Source organism: Pongo pygmaeus, chromosome 3 (genome assembly GCF_028885625.2).
Source record: "Pongo pygmaeus isolate AG05252 chromosome 3, NHGRI_mPonPyg2-v2.0_pri, whole genome shotgun sequence".
NCBI lineage: Eukaryota > Metazoa > Chordata > Mammalia > Primates > Hominidae > Pongo > Pongo pygmaeus.
This window is the reverse complement of record NC_072376.2, coordinates 131,383,914-131,408,298: the sequence shown is the minus strand read 5'-3', so window position 1 is coordinate 131,408,298 and position 24,385 is coordinate 131,383,914. Positions and strand designations below refer to the sequence as shown.

General features: G+C 37.3%; 1 protein-coding gene and 1 long non-coding RNA gene across 5 annotated transcripts in view; one reads left to right on the top strand and one right to left on the bottom strand.

Moving 5' to 3' along the window:
* METTL14 (methyltransferase 14, N6-adenosine-methyltransferase subunit) overlaps nucleotides 1-8,792 on the bottom strand; it is a 26,120-nt gene extending 17,328 nt beyond the window's left edge. Inside the window, exons 1-5 of one of the 2 annotated variants that reach the window (XM_054486498.2) lie at nucleotides 8,512-8,792; nucleotides 6,100-6,188; nucleotides 4,660-4,747; nucleotides 2,499-2,579; nucleotides 2,043-2,130 (exon numbers count right to left, since the gene is read on the bottom strand). In XM_054486498.2, the coding sequence (XP_054342473.1) occupies nucleotides 2,043-2,130; nucleotides 2,499-2,579; nucleotides 4,660-4,747; nucleotides 6,100-6,188; nucleotides 8,512-8,577 (412 nt within the window). In that variant the 5' untranslated portion in view covers nucleotides 8,578-8,792. The remainder of the gene's footprint in view (nucleotides 1-2,042; nucleotides 2,131-2,498; nucleotides 2,580-4,659; nucleotides 4,748-6,099; nucleotides 6,189-8,511) is intronic. The other variant, XM_063664058.1, reaches the window with a different exon arrangement.
* On the top strand, nucleotides 8,312-24,385 carry LOC129035734 (uncharacterized). Of its 3 annotated transcripts, XR_010126104.1 has the most exons (6): nucleotides 8,312-8,414; nucleotides 8,492-13,636; nucleotides 13,951-14,420; nucleotides 15,940-16,034; nucleotides 18,426-18,551; nucleotides 20,803-24,385. It is a non-coding gene; the product is annotated as an uncharacterized LOC129035734 (long non-coding RNA). The 3 variants fall into 3 exon arrangements; XR_010126106.1 differs by lacking the exons at nucleotides 15,940-16,034; nucleotides 18,426-18,551; nucleotides 20,803-24,385 and adding an exon at nucleotides 14,936-15,199; XR_010126105.1 differs by lacking the exons at nucleotides 15,940-16,034; nucleotides 18,426-18,551; nucleotides 20,803-24,385 and having other exon boundaries at nucleotides 13,951-15,199.

Genomic DNA, 24,385 nt, shown 5'->3' with positions numbered 1-24,385 from the left:
AAAAAAAAAAAACAAAAAAAAACTACCTTTCTTGTGTGATTCTTTTCCCCCTTCCTCTTAGCTAAAAAAAAAAAAAAAAAAAAAAAAAATCCTTATCCTAAAGAACCTGATTGTTAAGATTTTTACTTAATTTCTTGGATAGTTATTCAAAGCAAAGAAAATGAGTGTTTCTTTTCTTCCCAAACAGGAAGCATATTTATAACAACATAAATTATATGAACTTCCTAATTTAAAAACCAAAAGTACAAATATTAGTAACTTTAATATCAAAGAAAAAAGAAAACGATTTTGTAAAGCTTCCTCAGTCAGTGGTTGCAGATCACATTTCAAATAAAATGAATTTGAAGATTTTATTATAGTCAAGTTTCAAGACAGCAAAGTCAGCTTCTAATCATCTATAAAACAGAAGGTACAACTTTTCCTCAATCTGTAATAGCTCTCTAAGTATGTTTTCTTTGCCTTGGGGAGGCAGGTATCCTAAGAGCAGAGCAGTTTATATCTAAATCTGGTTATACAGTTTAACCATAAATTTTTATGCTACATCTACATTTTGCTTATAAAAACATTAAAATTAGTTTCTCTACTTCAAGGGTAATGTTGCTTACAAGTAACAAAGGAAAAACTAAATTTGATTATATCAAAAATAGAATGTGCTACAACATATACTATCAAGAAAGTGACCCACAGAATGCGAGAAAATATTTGCAAATTATTCATCAGGTTAAGAGACTTGTACTCAGAATATGTAAAACATACACACCCACACACAAAGAGAATATATAAAAGACTTGTTATTCAATAGTAAAAAGACAGTGAAATAATTTAAAAATACACGAAGTATTAAGATATTTCTCTAAAAAAGATATTTAAATGGCCAATAAGCATAAAAAAAAGATGCTCAATATCATTAGTCGCTAGGCAAATGCAAATCAAAACCACAATAAAATACCACTTCACACTTACTAGGATGGCTACAATAAAAAACAGATAATAGTAAGTGCCAAAGATGTGAAGAAATTGGAACCATCATACATTGTTAGTAAAAATGTAAAATCGTGCAGCTGCTTGGAAACACGTGAGTAGTTGTCAGAAAGGTAAACATATACAATAGCATATTACTTGGCAATTTAAAAACATGAAGTACAGGCACATGCTTCAACATTGATGACCCTTAAAAATATGCTAAGTGAAAGAAGCCAGTGACAAACCACCACACATTGTATAATTTCATTTACATGAAATGTCCAATAGGCAAACGTATAGAAATAGAAGTAGATCAGCAGATACTTAAGGCTGAGAAGGGGTAGGTGAGAGAGAGGAAATGGGGACTGACTGCTAATGTGTACAGGGCTTCCTCAGGGGAGATGCAAATGTTCTAGTATAGACTGTGAACATAGTTGCACAATTCTGTGGATACATTAAAAAAAAAACTCTTTAAGTGAGTGAATTGTACAGTATATAAGTATCATCTCAATAAATCTGTCTAAAATGCAAGAATAGGCATAGTACCAAACTGGAGCCAAAAAGAAACAAACAAAAAAATAGTAATATCGATTATAGAAAAAGAAGGTATACAGGGCCCGGTGCGATGGCTCATGCCTGTAATCTCAGCACTTTGGGAGGCCGAGGCAGGCAGATCACCTGAGGTCAGGAGTTCGAGACCAGCCTGGCCAACATGGTGAAACCTCGTCTCTACTAAAAACACAAAAATTATCTAGGCACAGTGGGGGGTGCCTGTAATCCCAGCTACTTGGGAGGCTGAGGCAGGAGAATCACTTGAATCTGGGAGTCAGAGGTTGCAGTGAGCCAAGAGAGATCACCCCACTGCACTCCAGCCTGAGCAACACAGCAAGGCTCTGTCTCAAAAAAAAAAAAAAAAAAAAAGAAAAGAAAAGAAAAATAAGGTATACCAGAAGCACTGAGAATGAAAAAAAGATGTCAGGCTGGAAAAATAATTTTGTTAGAAATATCCATAAATTGGATAAATTACATGCATGTAATTGAGAGTCAGCAATAGCATATTCCACACAAACCTGACATACCTACATCCCTGATGAAATTCTGAGGTCTATGTCCAGTGTCTACAAAATGTTGGCAGTAATCATTATGGGGATTTAAGCTCTGTGTTCCCTAAATTAAAAAACAAAATTAAATTTGTAACATGCATTGTAATGGCAGATAAATTATTTCTGTACTGTTTTCTATTACAAGGTCATATAAAATGCAATCAATTGGTAGATTTAAAAATTAGTAATATTTGAAAATACAACTAAAATTATTACTTTTCAGTAGCTACTGATATTAATATACTGTTATCTCACACTAAATAGCCAAATATCAGAAGACTATTTCATGAGTAATTTTAAATAATCTTTATTTTATAACAATGATCCCTCAATAATTGAAAAACATCTTGAAGACAAACAGGTATTTAAAATCTTTTCAGGTATAGAGCTTAAATATGAAGAGTTACAAAATTTGAAAATTATTTATTTTACCTTAAGAAAAGTACTAGAATCTTTGTAAATCTCTTCTTCATATGGCAAATTTTCTTCGTCCTGTTGCATTTCTAGTTCATCCTTGAAAAACATAAGATTAAGTAAATATTTTACAAATAGGGGTTATTTCTCTAATTATCACATCCTGATTAAAACTCAACATATTTTATTTCCTTAAGATTTAATAAATGTTTTAAATTAGCATTAAAGTCAAACATTGAAGTCTTTGCTTTCCCATCATTAGATCTAGCTAGTTGATTATTTTCATTAAAAAATTTCCTATCATAAATAATAATTACTGTAGCTACTATTTTGTTGATTGATTTGTCTAAAACTATTTATCTCATATACAATACTATAAGTGTTAGAGTCTAGTTTGAGTCATGAAAGATATGACCACCAATGTTGCAATATGAAACTGCTATGCTTAAAGGTCAAAAAGGTTAGAATATCAGCAACTGCATATAGTTCCACCTAAAATAATCACTAACATTTTAATTAATAAAAAAAAAAGTCACAAACATTTAAGTTACATATTATCAGAACTGTAACATATAAGACAATATTCACGAGATTAGGTATTATTTCTCTGAACTTTCTAGAGATTTTATTGAAACTATACATTCTTATCTCTATTATATACAATTAACTTGAAAAAACAAAAGTAAGTTTTTTGGACCATAATACTTTCAACTATTTCAACTAAACATTGCAATTACAAGTTAGAAGTTGGGTTTTTCTTGAGCCTCTTTCAGAAATATTTCTACAATGTAGTCTAGGCCATAAATCCTAAAAATATCTTGATTGTACTATCCAATATTGTTAACATGGAATAACAACTCCTCAAAAAAGACTACTGCAGCGTCTCAAAATCTGATCCAATCAAGTACCCAAAGTTTTGTGGTTTTTTTTATTTTTGAGACAGAGTCACTCTGATGATGCCCAGGCTGGAGTGCAGTGGCATGGTCTCGGCTCACTGCAACCTCTGCCTCCCGGGTTCAAGTGATTCTCCTGCCTCAGCCACCTGAGTAGCTGGGATTACAGGCGTGTGCCACCATGCCCAGCTAATTCTTTGTACTTTTAGTAGAGACAGGGTTTCACCATGTTAGCCAGGAGGGTCTTAAAACTCCTGACCTCAAGTGATCTGCACGTCTTGGCCTCTCAAAGTGCTGGGATTACAAGCGTGAGGCACCACACCTGGCCCAAAGTTTATGATACACTTATATCCTCCGTCATCTTTAAGAATATTATTGCCTACTGCTGGCCAGGCATGGTGGCTCACGCCTATAATCCCAGCAGTTTGGGAGGTCGAGGCGGGTGGATCATGAGGTCAGGAGTTCGAGACAAGCCTGGCCAATATGGTGAAACCCTGTCTCTACTAAAAATACAAAAATAGCTGGGCGTGGTGGTGCATGCCTGTAGTCCCAGCTACTCGGGAGGCTGAGACAGAAGAATAGCTTGAAAACGGGAGGCAGAAATTGCACTGAGCTGAGACCACGCCACTGCACTCACTCCAGCCTGGGCAACAGAGTGAGACTCTGTCTCACAAAAAACAAACAACAAACAAAAAAAAAACCCAATATTATTACCTAGTTCTTACCAGACATTATGCTAAGTGCCTCATATATATAAAACCTAATTTAATCCACACAACTCTTGCATTAAGATAAGAAAACTGGCAGGGCATGGTGGCTCACACCTATAATCCCAGCACTTTGGGAGGCCAAGGCAGGTGGATCACCAGATAAAGAGATCAAGACCATCCTGGCCAACATGGTGAAACCCCATCTCTACTAAAAATACAAAAACTAGCTGGGCATGGTGGTGCACGCCTGTAGTCCCAGCTACTTGGGAGGCTGAGGCAGAAGAATCCCTTAGAATCCAGGAGGCGGAGGTTGCAGTGAGCCGAGATTGTGCCATTACACTCCAGCCTGGCAACAGAGCGAGACTCCATCTCAAAAAAAAAAAAAGGAAAAGAAAAGAAAAAGATAAGAAAACTGATACAATGGTCTTAATGTAACTGGTGATAACATATGCCACTGACAATTATTTTAGCACATCTTAAAATTAGGCTTTCCATCAAATTTGTTTTCCTGGATATGAATCTATCATTTGGATTTATGTTTTCTTTGACCATAAACTTATTTCACTCTCTACTTGCCTTATATTCTTCCATTTTGTCTTCATCTGTCTCTCCTTCATCCAGATACTTACGTTTTGCATTTGGAGCAGAGGTATCATAGGAAGCCCTGAAAAATAAACGGAAATATTACCCACAAATATATACAAGATGTATAAATGTATCTATTAATAATAATAAACAGGTTATAAAAACAGAACAAGACAAATTTTTCCTGATTAAAGAATATCTATCTATGCAGTTTATAAGTCATCCAAAAAGTCAAATAACCTGATTGATAATTCTGTGTTTCATTTTTATGAGAAAGCAACCGAATGAGAAAATAAGCTGCTATAAGGGACATATTGAAAATAAATTTATATAGTATGTATTATTTTAATCTGTTTTTAGCAAAACAGATGTCCAAATTGAAAACTAGAATAGTGAAAAAATTTTGAAATGCTTTCTGAACTACCAAATAAATACCACTTTTAGGATAAAGTATATTTTCTTTTATAAAAATTTTAGGCCCGGCATGGTGGCTCATGCCTGTAATCCCAGCACTTTGGGAGGCTGAGGCAGGCGGATCAGAAAGTCAAGAGATCAAGACCAGCCTGGCCAACATGATAAAACCCCATGTTTACTAAAAATACAAAAATTAGCTGGGGGTGGTGGCACGCACCTGTAGTCCCAGCTACTTGGGAGGCTGAGGCAGGAGAATCGCTTCAACCCTGGAGGCAGAGGTTGCAGTGAGCCGAGACCACGCCACTGCACTCAAGCCTGGCGACAGAGACTCCAACTCCAAAAAAAAATTTTTAAATATACTTGTTTCTTTATAGTATATATGCTAATTCTTAGTCTAACATTCCATTTTCTAAGTACTTTACAAATGGGAACTTACTATCCTCAGAAAACAAATATTTCATAATTAATGAACTGACAATAAAAACCATTGTGTCTAAAATCATTATTTTGATGCTTTTCTTAATACACTGCATACCTACCTAGGGTTATTTATTAAAACAGTAATCCTTTCACATTTTTTTTTTTTTTTGAGATGGAGTCTCACTCTGTCTCCCAGGCTGGAGTGCAGTGGCACAATCTTGGCTCAGCTCACTACAATCTCTGCCTCCCGGTTTCCAGCAATTCTACTGCCTCAGCCTCCCGAGTAGCTGGGATTACAGGAGCCCACCACCACATCTGGCTAATTTTTGTATTTTTAGTAGAGATGGGGTTTCACCATGTTGGCCAGACTGGCCTCGAACTCCTGACTTCCTGGGCTCAAGTGATCCACCTGCCTCGGCAGTGGCTCATACCTGTAATCTCAGCACTTTGGGAGGCCAAGGCAGGTGTACCACTTGAGCCCAGGAAGTCAACCCTGCAGTGAGCCATAATCATGCTACTGTACTCCAGCCTATCCAGCCTAAGCAACAGAGTGAAACCCTGTCTCAAAAAAAAAAAAAAAAGAATTATTTGACTGACCTGCAAGTTTCTCTTGTTTCAGCAATTTCTCTCTGCTCATCTTTGCTATTTAACACGGCACCAATGCTGTCGGCACTTTCAGCTCCCAACTGAGAAAAGGCAAAATCAGAAATTAGATTACAATGCACTGGATAGCCTTTCTGGGCATTTGTAGCAGCATTTAATATATTAAATACTTAAAAAACAAAAACACCTTAATTCACACACACACACACACAAAACAATGAATTAATCAGCTTGCAAGACAAACTGGAAAAACCCTGGAAAAAAACTGCATTAATTAAGAATGAGTTTGACAGCTGGCAAAACATTTTATGCTTTCAGTTATACAGCTGCTCCTTGATTTATGATGAGGTTATGTCCTGATAAACCCATTGTAAGTTGAAAGTAAATCTGTTTCAAAATAAACGTTGTAAGTGCGTTTTCAACTTACAATATTTTCCACTTATGATGGGTTTATCAGGACATAACTCCATCGTAAGTCAATGAGCAGCCTGGATGCCTATTACTCTCAAACCATCATAAAGTTGATTGTTAAGTCAAATGACAGTAAGTCTGGAACCATCTGTATTTGAAAATAAGACACTTAGGCAATTTCCTGTGAAGTAATATACATGATTTAATACAAATTGAGCATTCCAAATCTGAAAATCCAAAATCCAAAATGCTCCAAAATCTGCAACTTTTTGAGTAGTGACATGACATCCAAAGGAAATGGTCACTGAAGCATTCAGATTCTGAGTTTTGGTATTTGGCATGCTCAACCAGTAAGTAATATGCAAATATTCCAAATCCTGAAAAAAATCTGAAATCCAAAACACTTCTGGCCCAAGCATTTCAGCTAAGAGATATTCAACCTGCAATAGCAATAACTAAAAAAAGCAGATAAGACAGTGTTTGCACAGGGTTGTGGGTACCATGTTAAACATTTTGTAGGCATCAACTTATATTATGTAACTTATTTATTCTATGCTCTAATAAAAATCTATCCAGTTTTACTCAAGCTAAGTCTTACTATTTATAGACACAAGGCTGAATTTTACTACCTTAAAATGGTAACATAAATTTTGTTTGGCAGTTGGGAAAATTTTGCAAAATACAAACAAATGTAAACAAATAATGGTTATAAGGCTGGCTAAGCAGACTGCAACCAATTCATAAAAGACTTTAAAAGCTAGAGCCCCTGGCATCTGCTGAGTGTAAAACACTCAACAAATAATTGTCCTATGAATGTGTCTTGAGTCAAATAGAAGTTTAAATTCAATATTAAGGAGTAAAACATCTTCTGTGGTAGCAACAAAGAGCTACTTAACATTTTTGAAGATAATACGATAAAAGAAGTTGGGGAAAAGAAGACTTAAAAAGATACTTGATTTGCCCAAGATCGTAATGCCAGCGGGATAAGGAACAAAGGAACAAATCTGATTCCAAGTTCCCACGGTTTTAGCCATATTCCACAAATCTGTTCATCAGATCATAAAAAGGATAGGTTTCAGAAGTCCATTTACTAAAACCAAGTTTCATTACTAAAAAATAACAGCAAGATGACTAATTACAGTCTATGAGCATTGCTCCTATCACTTTTACTGATCTGAGTAGTAGAATGGAAAACACAGCCTCGATCTTAAGTAGAAATGTGCACAATCTGTATTTTCTGCATGTGCACTCTACTAATCAGCAAATGTTAACTTACTCATACACAAGAAAGAAGTGAAACACGATGGTTTACAAGACAAGCTTTGGGAAGACAAACCTAGGTTCTATTTCCAAGCAGAGAAGTGAGCGACTAGGAGTAAAATTCCTTAATCTATGGAGCCTATTTCATTACTTGATAAGTGAAGGTAATAATACCTGTTTCAGGAGATTATTGTGACTAACACAGAGTAAGATTTCAAATATTAACTGTGAATGTGAGAAGGATACTCTAAATAAGATGCAGAATCTAAAATTTACACTCAGGCTACTTCCAGTGTTGTCTTCAGAAAGATGTCAAAGAAAATAATCTAAACGTATTTCATAATGAAACCACAATCTCAAGAATTTGGAGCTGACGACGAAGAAAAGTAAGAAATAGATGACCATTTAAATAGTGAAGAGAAATGTAGGGGATAACATGACACTCATCCTGGCGTGAACATGCCAGACACTCGGTGGGAGTTCCACAAAGCTTAAAGGCTAATCCTGGCATTCGGTTTAGCATCACAAAGACCGCGGAAGGAACTGGAAAAACATTCGCAGCACCGCGAAAATTGAGAACTACAAAGGGAGAACCAGGGATCAGGATCACAGGACCAGAAAGGCCTTAACAGCGGCAGGTAGAGAGGGGACAGAAAAAGGCGGGGTGTGGAGGGAGGAGGCGGCCGCGCACTCGCATTCTCGATCCCTCCCGCAGGGGCCACCAGGGCCGCGGACCTGCTGCGCGAGGAGCTGTCGCCGTAACTTCTGCCGCTCCCGGATCTCCTGCAAGCGGCTATCCATGTTCCAACTCCTGCTTTTCACTACCCCGATTACTTCTCAATCGCCAGTGAACCCTTGTCCAACCTTTCTTCCGAGCCTGTGGAACACAATATTCACCGGGAGCTTATGAACAGAGTATCCTCACATCTTTCCTCAGAAGAGACTTCCGGCGCGGCCGGAATTGGCTCGCTTGGCCCGGAAGTCCCGCCTCCTTCTGGAAGCTTGCTCTGTGACGCCACTTGGAAGGGACCCGGTAAGGGGTCTGTGGCGCCACAGGGGTCTCCAGGGCCCTCGCGGGTTGGGGTGGTCTGAGCTAGTCTGAAGGAGGACAGTCAGCTGACTTCTCCTTTATCTCTCTTTCCCAGGATAGCAGGTTCCCTTGGTGTATTACAGTCTCTGAAGTGTTGATTCCCTTTTCAATTGATTCCACAGATGACAGTCCTGACGTTTAAAAAATTGCCAGATACCTTTAATTTTTTTTTTTTTTTTAACAGAACACAAACTTAAGCCAGATTGCCTAGGATTGAACCTTGGCCTCTCACTTCCTAGCCGAGTGGCCTTGGCTAGTTAACCACCTTCGTGAGCCTCAGTTTTCTCATCTGTAAAATGGGAGTTCTAAGTGTCTACCTCACAGAGCTGTGATTGAAAGGATAAATAGCACCTGGCACATAGCGGTGTAGAAGTGCTTATTATTGTTAATATTTTATTTACCTTCACGCAGGTAACAGCCACAACATCTGCCCACTCTTCCCCACACTTTACTGTCCCTTGAAATGTTTCCCATTTTACTATAGTATGCATTTTTTGGCTTCTTCCTTTTAGGGAAATGAGTGTGTGATAGTAAAGTGTGTCTTGGTTTATGTCCTAGGAGTCAGAAGCTAAGGGACTCCTTTTTGTGCTTGTACATTTGTCTTAACTGAAAATAACCCAAGGGTAAGGAAACAAATATCTTCCTGAAATTACTCGGATTGCGGGGGTGAGGAGTGAGGGCTGGCAGGTGGTGATTCTGTCTTCATAGGATGGCAGCAAAGGCCAAAGTCTTATTTGAGTTATTACCATTATTATTCACATTTGCCATTTTATTTCAAACTCACAGTGGCGGAAGTGGACTAAGACATCATGTTGCCTCAAGTTTAATTGGAAATCGCGGTAAGTACTTAACAAAATTAGTAATAAGTCTGTTCTTTCAGAGTGGATTTAATTTTCAGAAATAATATTAAGTCATCCAGATCAAAACCAGTTGAGTCAGGCTGGGCCAAAAGTGGGCAAGACTAGATTCCACTAGTCATGCCCACTTTTATAGAAATAATTATAATGTATTTCCCAAGAACTAGGTCTGAAAGTCAATTTTGAACGAATAGTCCTAAACAATTCCTTGAGTAATGTCAGCACTACTTGGATACTGTAAAATATTTATGTCCATATGAGTTAAAGTGTATTTCTTTAAAAATCAGTTGTATTATCTGGCAACCATTTAAGTTGAATACTGATTTAAATTTTACCAATGGTGAGAATAAGCATTTATTCACTTAAATATCTGTTGATATTGATTGAGCATTTTATATGGCAAGCACTGTGATAGGCCTTAGAGTCTATAAAGTCTGTCAAAGATTAAAAACTAAACTCAGTTTTTCTTTATGGAGTTTACTGTCTAATGGAGGATTTTTTTTTTCCTGATTAGGTGCTATGCAGGTTACTTGCCTGTAATCTTGAACCGCATACTCACCTACCCTCTGCTTCGAGATGATGGCTAGGCAGGGAATCCGCAAACTACGTTTCCCAGCCTTCCTTGTTAAATGGCTTCCTGTAAGACTCTGCCCACAGGAGGCACAGGCAGGAAATCAAAAGGTGGAACATGGGAAAGCTATGGTCCATTTATTTTACTCTCTGCTTCTGGCATCTAGAGCAATGGCTATGTCCCTTACAAAGTCTAGAGCCAGTTGGAGCAGCCCCTCCTTTCCTTACCTTAAGAAAGTGACACCCTTAACAGTGAGTGAGTTTGCTCTTGTGCTATGATAATACTACTTCTACCTTCTGTTCCACCAGCTCAAGGACTGGTAGCCATCCTGCAGTTTAAAATTTCTGATTTAATCTTACTTCTCCCTTTTTGCTCTTCTAGCCTTCAGTATCTGCTTAACTATGTCTCCACAGTGAATGGTGTCTGTTTAAAATACTTTTAATGATTTGTTTTCCTGCCTGGAACTGTACTGATGCAGATATGTACTTCCATGTAATATTTACAAAACTGTTGGAGTTGGGCAGAGGGTTGTTGCAGTTTTTACAAAGAAGGGGATATAATTTTGAAATCTGTCTCCCAACTAATGAATTTTAAAACACCAGACCACATCAGCATACTTGTAGAGAATTTTACATGCCCATCAGTAAAATCTGTTCATTATGACAACATAAAGGCCACTAGGGAGTGTGTGTGGCAGGAAGAGGGGGAAGAAATTTGGAAAGTCCTCACATAAAATTCATACTTTTTGAAGAAGCAATTTACTTCTAGGCACTTAATTTAAGGAAGTAAAGAGAGATCCACATTATAATTTATGCATCTCTCCCCAGGCTCCTGGAGACTGACTCCTCCAAACCTATACTCTACAACTCATGATGCTCCCCAACTTATGAAGGGGCTATGTCCCAATAAATCCATTGTAAGTCAAAAAATCGTTAGGGCCAGGCGCGGTGGCTTACGCCTGTAATCCTAGCACTTTGGGAGGCCAAGGCCAGCGAATCAACAGAGGTCAGGAGGTCAGCCTGGCCAACATGGTGAAACCCCATCTCTACTAAAAATACAAAAATTAGCCAGGCGAGGTGTTGGGCGCCTGTAATCCCAGCTACTTGGGAGGCTGAGGCAGGAGAATCGCTTGAACTGGGGAGGCGGACGCTGCAGTGAGCTGAGATGGCACCATTGCACTCCAGCCTGGGCGACAGGAGCGAAACTGTATCTCAAAAAAAAAAAACCAAAAAAAAATCATAAGTGGAACCTATGTTAGTTAGGGACTGCCTGTGTAGCTAGTTGCCTGTTATACATCTTACTAGAATGCCCTCCACAATCTCTGCTATGGTTTACATAGCTAGTAGCTACTGTACTAATCAGCACATGTCTGGGTTCAAGAGTATAAATACCTAAACCACTTAGCATTTTATACAATACTTTGTTGCCTCACTGATACAGTTTGAATGTAAGTTCCTGCCCAGTCTCATGTTGAATTGTAATCCCCAATTTGGAGGTGGAGGCTGGCAGTAGGTTTTTGTCTCCTCCAAAAATTCGTATTGAAACTTAATCCCCAATACAACAATATTGGGAGGTGTGGTGTATGGAAGGTGATTTAATTATACCGGGCTCTGCCCTCATGAATGGGATTAGGTACTCTTATAAAAAGGGTTTGTCAGAGAGAGTTCCTTTTCTGCCCTTCTACCCTCTACCATGTAGAATAGCATTCCTCCCCTCTGGAGGTTGCAGCATTCAAGATGCCATCTTGAAAGCAGAAACTGGACCTTCACCAGACAACAAACCTGCTGGCAACTTGATCCTGGACTTCCCAGACTCCAAAACTGTTAGAAATACGTTTCTGTTCTCCATAAATTACCCAGTCTGTGGTATTTTATTACAGCAGCACAACTGGACTAAGACAATCTCAAACTTAACATGAATAAAACCTAAATTTATCATCCACTAAAAAAAATCAATTTCACTCCTCTAGCATTTCCTATTTCAGAAAATAGGGTCAATATCCACCCATTTTCCTAAACAAGAAGCATTCCACCTCTCCTTCAGCCTCCATATCTGCTCTGTGACTGTAGTTCTGCTTCTGGTTGCACCACTGACACATACCGTTCTTCATTTCTATAACCACAACCTGTGGATGACATGTGTTCTGTTTAGTATCCTAATTGTCTTATCTTTTTCCAATCTATCCAATTTTTCCTAGATATTTGTGGGAAATTGTAATTTTATCATTTTAAACTCTGCTCAAATTTTTTTTATATTTCCTGAATATCTAGGACAGTACTATCCAATAAAACTTTCTGTAATAATAGAAATGTTCTACTAACATTTATTTCTATACTAATCAATATGGTAGCCACCGGCCATATGTGTCTACTGAACACTTAAAATGTGGCTAGTGTATTATTATTTTAAAATAAAGATTACTGAATCTTTAATTGTAATTAATTAAATGTAATTAGTTGTATTTGGGTAGTAGCTACCATATTAGATAGCATATGTCTGGGTTCAAGGGGATAAATTTCTAAACCACTTAGCATTTTATACAATAATTTGCTGCCTCACTAATAGAGTGTAAATATATGTCCCCACCAAATCTCATGTTGAATTGTAATCCCTGATGTTGGAGGTAGGGCCTGGTGGTAGGTGTTTGGATCACGGGAGCAGATCCCTCATGAATGGCTTGGGCCATTTCCTTGGTAATAAGAGCTCTCTATCTGAGTTCACTTGAGATCTTGTGGTTTAAAAGTGTGTGGCACCTCCCCCTGCCCCACTCTCTGTCTCTCTTGCCTCTGCTCTGGCTATGTGACATGCCTGCTCCCTCTTTGCCTTTGCCATGGTTGTAAGCTTCCTGAGGCTTCCCCAGAAGCCAAACAGATGCCAAAACCATGCTTCCTGTACTGCCTGAAGAACCCTAAACCAGTTAAACCTCTTCTCTTTATATATTATCCAGTCTCAGGTATTTCCTTACAACAATGCAAGAATGGCCTAAAACACTCAGCCTGCTCTATTCTCCTTTATCTACCCAATCTTATAAGCACATTAAAGTTTTGTCTTTTTTCCTAAACATGCCTTTTTTCTTGTACTTGTTGTAAATTTATAATTGAGTAAGAGAAAATTCTCCTACAATGAAGAGATGGGCTCCAAAGTGACTTTTCTAAAAATACATTTTGTAAGCAGAAAGTTTTTTTCAGGAATTCACATAAGATAAAATGAGTGTCAGAATCCGGTGATAAGTTCTGTTTTCTTCCAGTGCCTTGTAAAGAATGGACACTCAGTAGATGCTTATTGATGAACCTGTTGGTTGAGGATAACTCGCTAACTTTTCTGAGCTTTGTTGGAAAAACTGTGAGTACCTATATTGGGTAGAAATTGGAAGAGAGCCCCTAGCATTTTACATCATCCTTGGAGCTTTATTTATAGTCATTAAGTGCAGAAGACTCCCCAGTTCATGAATTTATTGTGCTCAGCAGGACAACTGCTGAGGTCTAGTGCACGTGTGGCACGAGAAAATGTTTATCAAGCCTCATATGTCAAATTAATGAACTACATAAGAAACAGAGATGAAGATTGTTTTCTCATCACTTGTCAATACATTTTTAAAGGATACTGCGATTACATAAAAATAATTTTATTTAATTTATTTATTTATTTTGAGACAGAGTTTCCTGTTGTCGCCCAGGGTGGAGTGCAATGGCACGATATCGGCTCACTGCAACCTCCGCCTTCCAGGTTCCAGCAATTCTCCTACCTCAGCCTCCCAAGTAGCTGGGATTACAGGCACCAGCCACCACACCTGGCTAATTTTTGTATTTTTAGTAGAGATGGGGTTTCACCACGTTGGCTAGGCTGGTCTCAAACTCCTGACCTCAGGTGATCTGCCCGCCTCAGCCTCCCAAAGTGCTGGGATCATAAGTGTGAGCCAGCGCACCCAGGCATGTAAAAATAATTTTAAAGGCTTGATTTTCTGGAATGTAAAGTAAGAAGAGATATATTTCACAGCCTGTATGTCAATGTCAAATGGAAATGTGGAGAATTGAATTGGATTGAATTATTTTGAGAATTTGCACCAAACATCCCTGTTGGTTTCTTCAAAATGACAAAAACTGTAAGGAAAGTGAGAAATGACAAGGTAAATAGAATAAAATAATACAAAAATGTTACAAGTAATGTCAATACATTTAACTGCATACATGAGAAAATATTTAAAGGTTGATTAGTGTAACATGAGTTTGCTCTATTAATTGAGAAATTTCAGTTCTGTTGTAGAGCACAGAATGAGGTGGATTAATCCCATAGGATGTGCTAAGCACAGATAATGAGTAAGCGAGTAGCTTGTGAGACATAGGTAGAATTCATAATATACTAAATATAGACTGATATGTACTATATTATTATATTTACTGTATTACTATATTATTATATTTATTATATTTACTATATTAAATATCTTTACTATATTACTATATTATTTATAGATGGAAAGGGATGGAAAGAACCAGCCACTTATGCCAGCCACTTATGGTCCTACTCTGGGCCCACATGTGCTCTACCTAAGAAATCCTTATAGTACCCTTAGCTTTTTGCAGACTGATTGACAAGTTATGGCTGTGGCCAGGCGTACTTGTCACTGTCTCTCTTTAATAGAGCAAGTGTGTATCATTGGCCCCAAGCACCTTATGTCTGTTGACCTGGCTCAAACTTCAATCTGACCATCAGTGAAGAAGGCTGATGCTGCAGATGGAGAGAGACACAGGATGTATGAACATAGCATAACTGAGGATTCACCTCGTGTGGTCCTTCCCACTTGAACCCTATCCTAAGTGTGGAAAGTTACCCCATCTCTTTCCTCTTGCTTCAGATTATGTGCTTTAAAGTGATTTAATAAACTATGTGATTCAAACATCTTCATTTGATCTTTGAGCCTGTTTTGTGACTTCCGGGATAGCTTGCCTTGTAGTATACTTGGAGGTCACCATTGCATCAAGGTAATTTCTCATGACAACTACAAAAAACTTAGAAAATAAGAACATAGCATTGTATAGCATAAAGGAAAGCAATCTGAAGAGGAGAAAGACAGGTACTCACAAATTGTGTCATTAATAGACTGGAAGACCAAAAAAGTAAAGGACAAACCAAAAGACAAAGTGTGGAAAAGATTTTTTTCTAAATTGATTTATAGAAAAAGGAATGAGACAAGAAAGAAAGACATGGTTTGGGCAATATATAAATGTCATTGATACAAATTCTACTTTATTTCTGAGACCAAAATAACAGTTTCAGAGGTAAATACTACAAGGTCCAACAAGTGGACTCATCCCTGATTCCTTCCTCCTCCTCCTCCTCCTTTCTTCTTCTTCCTCCTCCTCTTCTTTCTTTCCTTTCCTTTCCTCTTTCTCTTTCTTTCTTTCTCTCTCTCTTTCTTTCTTTCTCTCTGTGTCTCTCTCTTTTTCTTTTTTTCTTTCTTCTTTTTTTTTTCAAAAAGAATCTCTTGCTCTGCTGCCCAGGCTGGAGTACAGTGGTGTGATCACAGCTCACTATAATCTCAAACTCCTGGGCTCAAGTAATCCTCTCACTTCAGCCTCCCAAGTAGCTAGGACAACAGGCGCACATCACCACACCCAGCTAATTTTTTATTTTATTTTTTCTAGAGACAGGGGTCTCACTATGTGATGCACGATGTTCTCAAACTCCCTGGCCTCAAGCGATCCTCCTGCCTTGATCTCCTAAAGTGCTGGGATTACAGGTATGAGCCACTGCACCTAGCCTATCCTGAATTTCTTTTAATTCATGCTACACAGCATTACAAGTTTGTAAAAAAAAATGTTTACTACATTTTTAAAGACAGAAAAGTAATAGGCTTTAAAAAATACCTATAACTAGGAAGGAAATGCATATAAAATACTACTTTCGTTAAAAGTTTTATTATTTATATAAAATTACTGAAACATTCCCTATAAATTTATTCCTATCTAAAAAAATATTAATAATGCACCTATCTTAAATATTTGTGGGATAAAAAATTGAGTAAAATGAAATATACCTTTAAAATGAAAGTAGTCCGGGCATGGTGGCTTACACCTATAATCCCAGCACTTTGGGAGGCCAAGGCGGGTGTCGCCTGAGGTCAGGAGTTTGAGACCAGCCTGGCCAACATGGCAAAACCCCATCTCTACTAAAAATACAAAAGTTAGCTGGGGAAGGTGTTGCGTACCTGTAATCCCAGCTACTCTGGAGACTGAGGCAGAAGAATTGCTTGAACCCAGTAGGTGGAGGTTGCAGTGAGCCGAAATCGTGCCACTGCACTCATTCCAGCCTGGCCAAAAGAGCAAAACTCCATCTCAAAAAAAAAAAAAAAAAAAAAAAAAAAAAAGTAATTTATTTGTAATTTGTAATTTATCTCTTTTGTAATTTATTTTCTTTAGCAGGTCACTGTATCTCTATGCATTACAGAAAATGACTAGTTAAAAACTTGTCAAGATAAGTGAAATAGCTGTATGTATAAATTGCTTGTAGGGATCTCTCTAACAAGTTACCATACTTACGTAAGAAATGAAATTGTTTATCAGGCAAATACTTCTTGGCATTAACTTTGTGGTGTTTAAAGAATGCGAAATTCTGTAATGTAGCTTATTCAAACTGTGTGAATACTTTAACACTGTGTTTTTAGTTTGTTTGTTTTTACAACTTAATTCTTTCCCTGAAGTTGAGTGTTTTCTCCCTAAGTTAAATTTGAAATGGTAAAAACAATTAGAAAAAAGAAGTGCATTCTATGATGAATCAGAAATAGAGCTTGCATTCAGAGATACTGAAAATATAATATCATTAAGTCCTACTTATTTTTATTAATGATATGTTTGGGATTTTAAATATTTATATCATTTTATAACCCAGAACAATAAAAGATCTGGTCTAAAAATTTACACGCTACTATTTGTAAATGGTAAACTTTGTGCCATTAAAAAATATGTTATTATAAATTAGAAAATTACTAAATTTTTTTTTACTTTATACTAGATGACCACAAAAATGGATTTAGTTGTATACATTCTTTAAAATGTATGTAACATTATTATAGCCAATACAAATACTGTAATTTTTACCCCAAAGAATTAAGTTTTGAGTGAATATGAAAGAGAATCTTTGTACATATGCTCAAAAGAAAGATGATAAAACTAAATTATGGCAAACACACTAAATCTGTTTCAGATTATGAATGAGTGCATCCAAAAGTAGTCACTGGAGTTGCTGTTCATTGTGGGCTTCCCAGCATTCTCCTCTGGGCATTTATATCAGATAACTTATGAGTGAAGCAGAATTAGTATTCACCGGTCAGACATTGATTATTTAGAATTCCCTCTGATTTGAATTACATCTACTGTTTTTTTCTCCCATCCATTTATGGGTCAAATGTACAATAAGCCAAAACATGTTGATTCTGGTGAAATTTAGCAGAGAAAAACAGCTTCAGCTAGTGGCCACAGAAACTTGAAAAGCTTTACTGAAAGGAAATAAATTGGATATTTTCTCATCCTGGATATGAACTGGATTCCAACTTAACCTTCCAACTGTAATAGTTTTGCTGTTTCTCTGAAGTCTGAACCTTGTGTATGGCAATACTTATCTCAAGCAAAAATATAGTTTCACATTGGTAGTACTGTATTCAGGAAAACTGGAAATTGTACTATGAAGAAGCACCTCTACCACATCCATATCTAAGTCTACATTCACAGCTGCTGGAAACCAATATTGTATTCATACTATGGTAGGAAACACATAATGTATGTATGTATACACATGTGTGCACACACATATATGCTAGTGTATAATCTGGAAAAATTTTGCTAAGATATATAGGAAGAGAACCTTTTTATTCAGAATATTGAACAAGTAGGACTCATAGTGTAAAATTAAGAAAAATTATTTTTCTTCTACTGCCCTTTCTATGGATTTGGTTCTTCCTCTGCCCCTGAATGTAAACTTAAGCAGTTTTCTATGCATTTTGTGTTCATTCCTAAGTATTAGAAATAGTTATTTGATTATTTAGCCTTTAGTGTCAATTTAATAACCAAAATATGAGGTTAAAATTTAATTCTGGCTACAGAATTAAGGCTTCTCTCTCCTGCTGCACTTCCAGGCCAGTTGCAGGCATGATACCAGAAGTCTGGGAGGTAGAGACAAGAGGACACGTCTCTGGCTGCTCCCCTCTTTCCCCATGGTTATGCGCCAACTTTGGTTTCACCAGGCTTACAGTGCTTCCCAGGTTTGGAGTGTGGGGAAGGAGAAGATTTAATGGAAGCAGCTTAAGGGAAATGCTCAAACTAAACTGATACTTTTTTCATGATCTAGCATTGAAACTTTCTGGACTTGACAGATATTTAAAATTAACTCTTTTTCTCATCAACATTTTCATGGGTTCTTCTGAGATCCACATTACCCAACCTGTGAGTTCCCATGACAAGGATTAATGCATCTCTGTTTCTTCTGGACCTTTATTTACCTGGCTTCTTTCTCTAGGGACTGTTCACCCTTATGGGCCATCCTTTTGAGCATAACCTAACAAGACTCATGCTGGCTTTAAGTGAGTGGTCCACATTTGGTTCATGGGAAAACCACATAGTTTGTCCCCAACAAACTTTGGAAGTAATATTTATTTTACTGCTGGAATTAAGGAAAACCAAAAATCCTTTTACAAAATGGCTTCTCTAAACATTCACATTACCCCCTTTTTGTCTCTGCCCCCTGAGGAACTAGCCAACTCTAGCTTTTTGGATTTTCCAAATGAGAGGTCAACACATCGATGTCTCCAAGATCTTAAGTTCTTCTAGTGGGTCTCTTTAAGCTTCCTCCCTTGAATTATGGTGAAAAGGGACTGCCTGCTACCCCCTCCTCTTGAGGAGAGGGGTGGTATCGCAGCCTAACAATAATTTCCAAAAATTTTCTCCTCCAGCCTCTAATTCTCAACCAGTTTAGACTTTCAAAGTGGGTAATGTAATTTAAAGCCTTACAGCCAGTTATGCTCTACTTCTACAAGTCCGGCAACCAGGTGGTCTCAATCTTCACTTGCAAATATTGCATTTACTCACCTTGTGCCCTAGCCAAAACTTCCACGACAAATTCTGTGGTGCATTTAAGTGAAAGATGTTATTTGATTGATAGATGGATAGATAGATAGACAGATAGATACAGATATAGATATAGATATATATTAGAACCATGTCAAAGACAGATAGATACAGATATAGATATAGATATATATTAGAACCATGTCAAATGGTTAACTTTTTTAAAAAGGTAAATTTTTTATATTGAGATAATTATAGATTCTCATACACTTGTAAGAAATAACACAGAAAGATCCCATGTTAGCCTTTATACAGTTCCCCAGTGATAATATCTTGCAAAACTATAGTCCAATATCACAACCAAGATACTGGCATTGATAGATCCCTTCCATCACCACAAACATCCCTCATGTTGCCCTTTTATAGCCACACTCATTTCCCTCCTGCTGCCACCCTCTCCTTTACCCATAACAACCACTTATCTGTTCTCTATTTTTGTAATTTTGACATTTCAAGAATACTGTAGAAATGGAATAATACAGTATGTATTTTAGGGCTTATCTTTTTTACACTCGGCATGATTCTCTGGAGATTCATCCAGGTTGTTGCATGTATCAATAGTTCATTCCTTTTTTACTGCTGAACAGTATTCCATTGTATGTATGTACCATAGTTTGTTTAACTATTTGCTCAATGAAGGACATATATTAATAGTTTCCAGTTTTTGTTGTTATGAATAAAGCTACTATAAACATTCATGTACAGGTTTTTGTATTAATGTAAGTCTTCATTTCTTTGGAAGAGATGACTGAAGTTCAATTACTGGGTTACATGGTATTTGCATATTTCTTTTTTAAAGAAACTGCCAAACAGTTTTTCAGAGCATCTGTATCATTTTATATTCTCACCAGCAACGTATCAATGGCCTCCGGTGTGAGAAAGCCCAGCTTATATTTAAAGTGGATGCCAAAGCAGTATAAAATTATAGGAATTCATTACCAAACTGATAGCTTGTGGTTTTAATTTGCATTTCCCCAATGAATAATGATGTTGAGCATCATTTCATGTGTTTATTTGCCATCTGTGTTACTGTGTGCATGAAATATGTCTTCATGACTTTTGTCCATGTTCTAGTTGGATTTTCTCATACTGTTGAGTTTTGAAAATTTTTTATATATTCCGTATACTAGTTTCTCTACATCCTTTCTAGCCTTAATTGTCTTTGTTTTTTTTTTCTTTTACTTTGTTTGTTTGTTTTGAGACGGGGTCTTTCTCTGTTGCCCAGGCTGGAATTCAGTAGCGTAATCAAGGCTTACTGAAGCGTGACCTCCTGGCTGAAGTGAACTGCCCACCTCAGTGCTGGAAGTAGGGTGGGGCACCAGCCACCAGTAGCAGGACTATAGGCATCTGCCACCATGCCTGGCTGATTTTTCTTTTTTCTTTTTGCAGAGATGGGGTTTTACTATGTTGAAGAAGCTAGTCTCAAACTCCTGGGCTCAAGTCATCCTCCCGCCTCAGCCTGGTTATTGAGATTACAGACGTGTGCCTGGCCTATTTTACTCGTTTTGATGTAAGTTTGTTTCAATTCAGGATTTTTAAGACAGCACACTTTCAATGATTAGGAGAGACAAAGATGGAAATAAAGATTTTATTACTTACAGGTTGAGGGCGCATGACACTCGTGGTGGCCATATACACAGAGGTCAGGGAGAGAAAGGGACCTGTGGGCCAGTACCCTTATTGGGTCCAGAGAGTTATCCAAACAAGTTTCTAGCAGGGAGTTTAATTGGTGGATTTAAAGCAAGCAGGCATGAGTTCCAGGGGGCCACACTGTGACGGAGAGGTAGTCACTATGGCGTGTCTGCATAGTTCGTTCCATGTGTGAGGATCAGCAGGGCCAGTCAAGCAGCCTGCATCTAGCCACCACCTAGGGAAGTAGTCACCAGAGAGCAGTTGTATAAGGCAGATATCTGGATCCACCACATTGAGGAACTGGGGGAAGGGAGCATCAAACCGAAAACTGTGTCCAAGGTGACAGAGTCCTGCCTCCGGTGTGAGAAAGCCCAGCTTATATTTAAAGTGGATGCCAAAGCAGTATAAAATTATAGGAATTCATTACCAAACTGATAGCTTGTGGTTTTAATTTGCATTTCCCCAATGAATAATGGTGTTGAGCATCATTTCATGTGTTTATTTGCCATCTTTGTTACTGTGTGCATGAAATATGTCTTCATGTCTTTTGTCCATGTTCTAATTGGATTTTCTCATACTGTTGAGTTTTGAAAATTTTTTGTATATTCCATATACTAGTCCTTTGTTGGATATGTGGTTTTTAAGTATTTTCTCCCAGTCCGTAGCTGGAGTGCAGTGGTCTGATCTTGGCTCACTGCAACCTCCGCTTCCCGGGTTCAAGTAATTCTCCTGCTTCAGCCTTCTGAGTAGCTGGGATTACAGGCACCCACCACCACGCCTGGCTAATTTTTGTATTTTTAGAAGAGACAGGGTCTCACCATGTTGGCCAGGCTAGTCTCAAATTCCTGACTTCAGGAGATCTGCCCACCTCAGCCTCCCAAAGTGCTGGGTTTACAGGGGGAGCCACCATGCCCAGCCTCACGGAATGAGTTTTAATTTTGATGAAGTTTAGGTTTTACTTTTTGGATCATGCATTTGGTATGACATAATAGTTAACATTTTATGTGTGGAAATATATACATTCTCTCATTCCCTCTCCTCCCATGTCCAGTCCATTGGCAGGTCCTGTCAGCACCATCTCTAAGATATAACCTAAATGTGTGTACCTTTCTCCATTTTTATAGCTATCACCAAGCTTCAAACCACCGTCATCTCTCACTCAGTTGGTCTCCCTTATGTCATGTGACCTCATAACTTAAAATCTCCCAAAGGTTTCCCATTCACACTTAAAATAAAATCCAAACTCTACCACAGTCTACAGGAACCTGCCCCATCTGGACTCACCCTGATGCACTTACTCCCACCTCCCTCCATCTCACTGTGGTGCACTAAACTACAGCTACACTCCTTTCTGTTTGTTTATATTCTCACCCAACTCAGACACAACCAGCTCCTTCTCACTTCGGGTCCTTGTATATGAAGGCCCCTCCCCAACGTTTGCAGGACTAGCTTCTCATTCAGAACTCAGTTCAAATGTCAACTTCCCCAAGAAGCCTTCACTCATCACCATATGTAAAGTAGCTTATCTTTCTCATCACTTTGTATTATGACTCTTATTTTTATATAGCACTTTATTAGCTGAAGTTATTTATTTGTTTAGTCTGCATACCCCTAGTCAAATGTAAGCTATCAGAGCAGTGACCTTGCCTGTCATGTTCAGCCCTACATCTCAAACTCCCAGCACATGGCGGTCACTCAGTTAATATTTATTAAATATTGAACACTTCTTTCTTTTTCAAAAAGCAAATTTCCTTTTGAGTATTCAGCTACTGGTAGATTAAACATGTCCTCAAAGGAAACTATTTGTAATCACGCTAATTAATTAGAGGAAAAAAGGTAAGAGAATTCTAGTTTCTGAATAAATTAACTCATGCTACTAAGTCATGTCCTTTACTCATGTTACCCGAGGTACGCAAATATAATGTAGAGTAAAATATATCTCAAGTATATCTTGATTCCAACTGCAAGAGGATACCATTATTGTGTAGTCACAAACTCCAAAAACTATGTAAATTTGTATCCTCAGCTTCAGCAGTAATTCTATGACTTACCCTAGGCAAGCCTGAACAGGTCTCTACAGCTTAGTTTCTTATTTTGTTAAAGGGATTTAATACAAGCTTACCTCACCAAGATGCTATGTAAAACAGTTTCTATTTATTGCAAGTACTCTATGATTTTTGTGTCTATTGGTGTGGAACAACACACTGATTACATGATGGCATCAAAAATTTTGTGCCATGAAGGATGCCAAATTCTTGGAGATACTAGAGGGATTATAGTGCATATGACTAATTAATTTTGGGGATTGTGTTGCAGTTACATCTAAAGACAAATTTGGAATTTAGGCTGAAGAATTGTCTCAAATCATTTTAAATTGTGTTTTTAGAATATGACACTTAAATATCTCAGGATAGCCTCAAAACTTTAGTAGAAAATCAGGGAAATATGCCTAAATATCTCAGGAGAGCCTCAAAACTTTAGTAGAAAATCCAGGAAATATGCCTTATAAGCTTATAAAGTTATAAAATTTATGTGTTTTATGTATTATATAAATAGAGCATTGCAGACACATTCCTTATTTTGAAATGAAAAAACTTTCTGATATTAGCATTCATTTTCTTAAGACCCTGTGGAACTCAACAAAACAATAGAGCTGGAGAAAGGATTGCTAACTTATCCAAGATATAGTTCTGATTCTGAATGGGTACTATCCATCTTTCTCAAAGAAACTGGGACTTGCAATAAATATAGTTTGATAGGATGCATTATGTGGAGTTTTTTCAAAGATTTTAAAATGTCAAAAGAGCCTTATAATTACTTTACTATAAGTAGCCATAATACTGCAATAGAATTCAGCAAAATCATTTATCAAATTAAAATTTTTGTTTACAAATATAAAATAGGTTTTTAAAATTCTGAAGTCATCAAAATGAACTAGCTTTCTGACTTGAATTGAGTCATCTAGCCACACTGTATTAGAGATTCCTCAATTGCAATTCAAAGGAAATGAAATAATTCAGTGATTCTCACACATTTGGGTCAAGGACACCTTTCCCTCTTAAAAACTGAGGACCTCAAAGAGCTTAATTTATGTTTATGTGGATTATATCAATCATTATTTACCATATTAGAAATTAAAACTATCATTAAGATAAAAACTGAGATACTTACTGATTAATTCATTTAAAAATAAGTAAATATTCTATTACATGTTATCATAAGCAGTATATTGTATAAAAAAAACTGTATTTTCCAAAGATAGCTTTTTTTTTAAGAAGAGTGACATTGTTTTACATTTTTTCAAACCTGTTTAATGTCTAGCTTAATAAAAGGTGGCTGG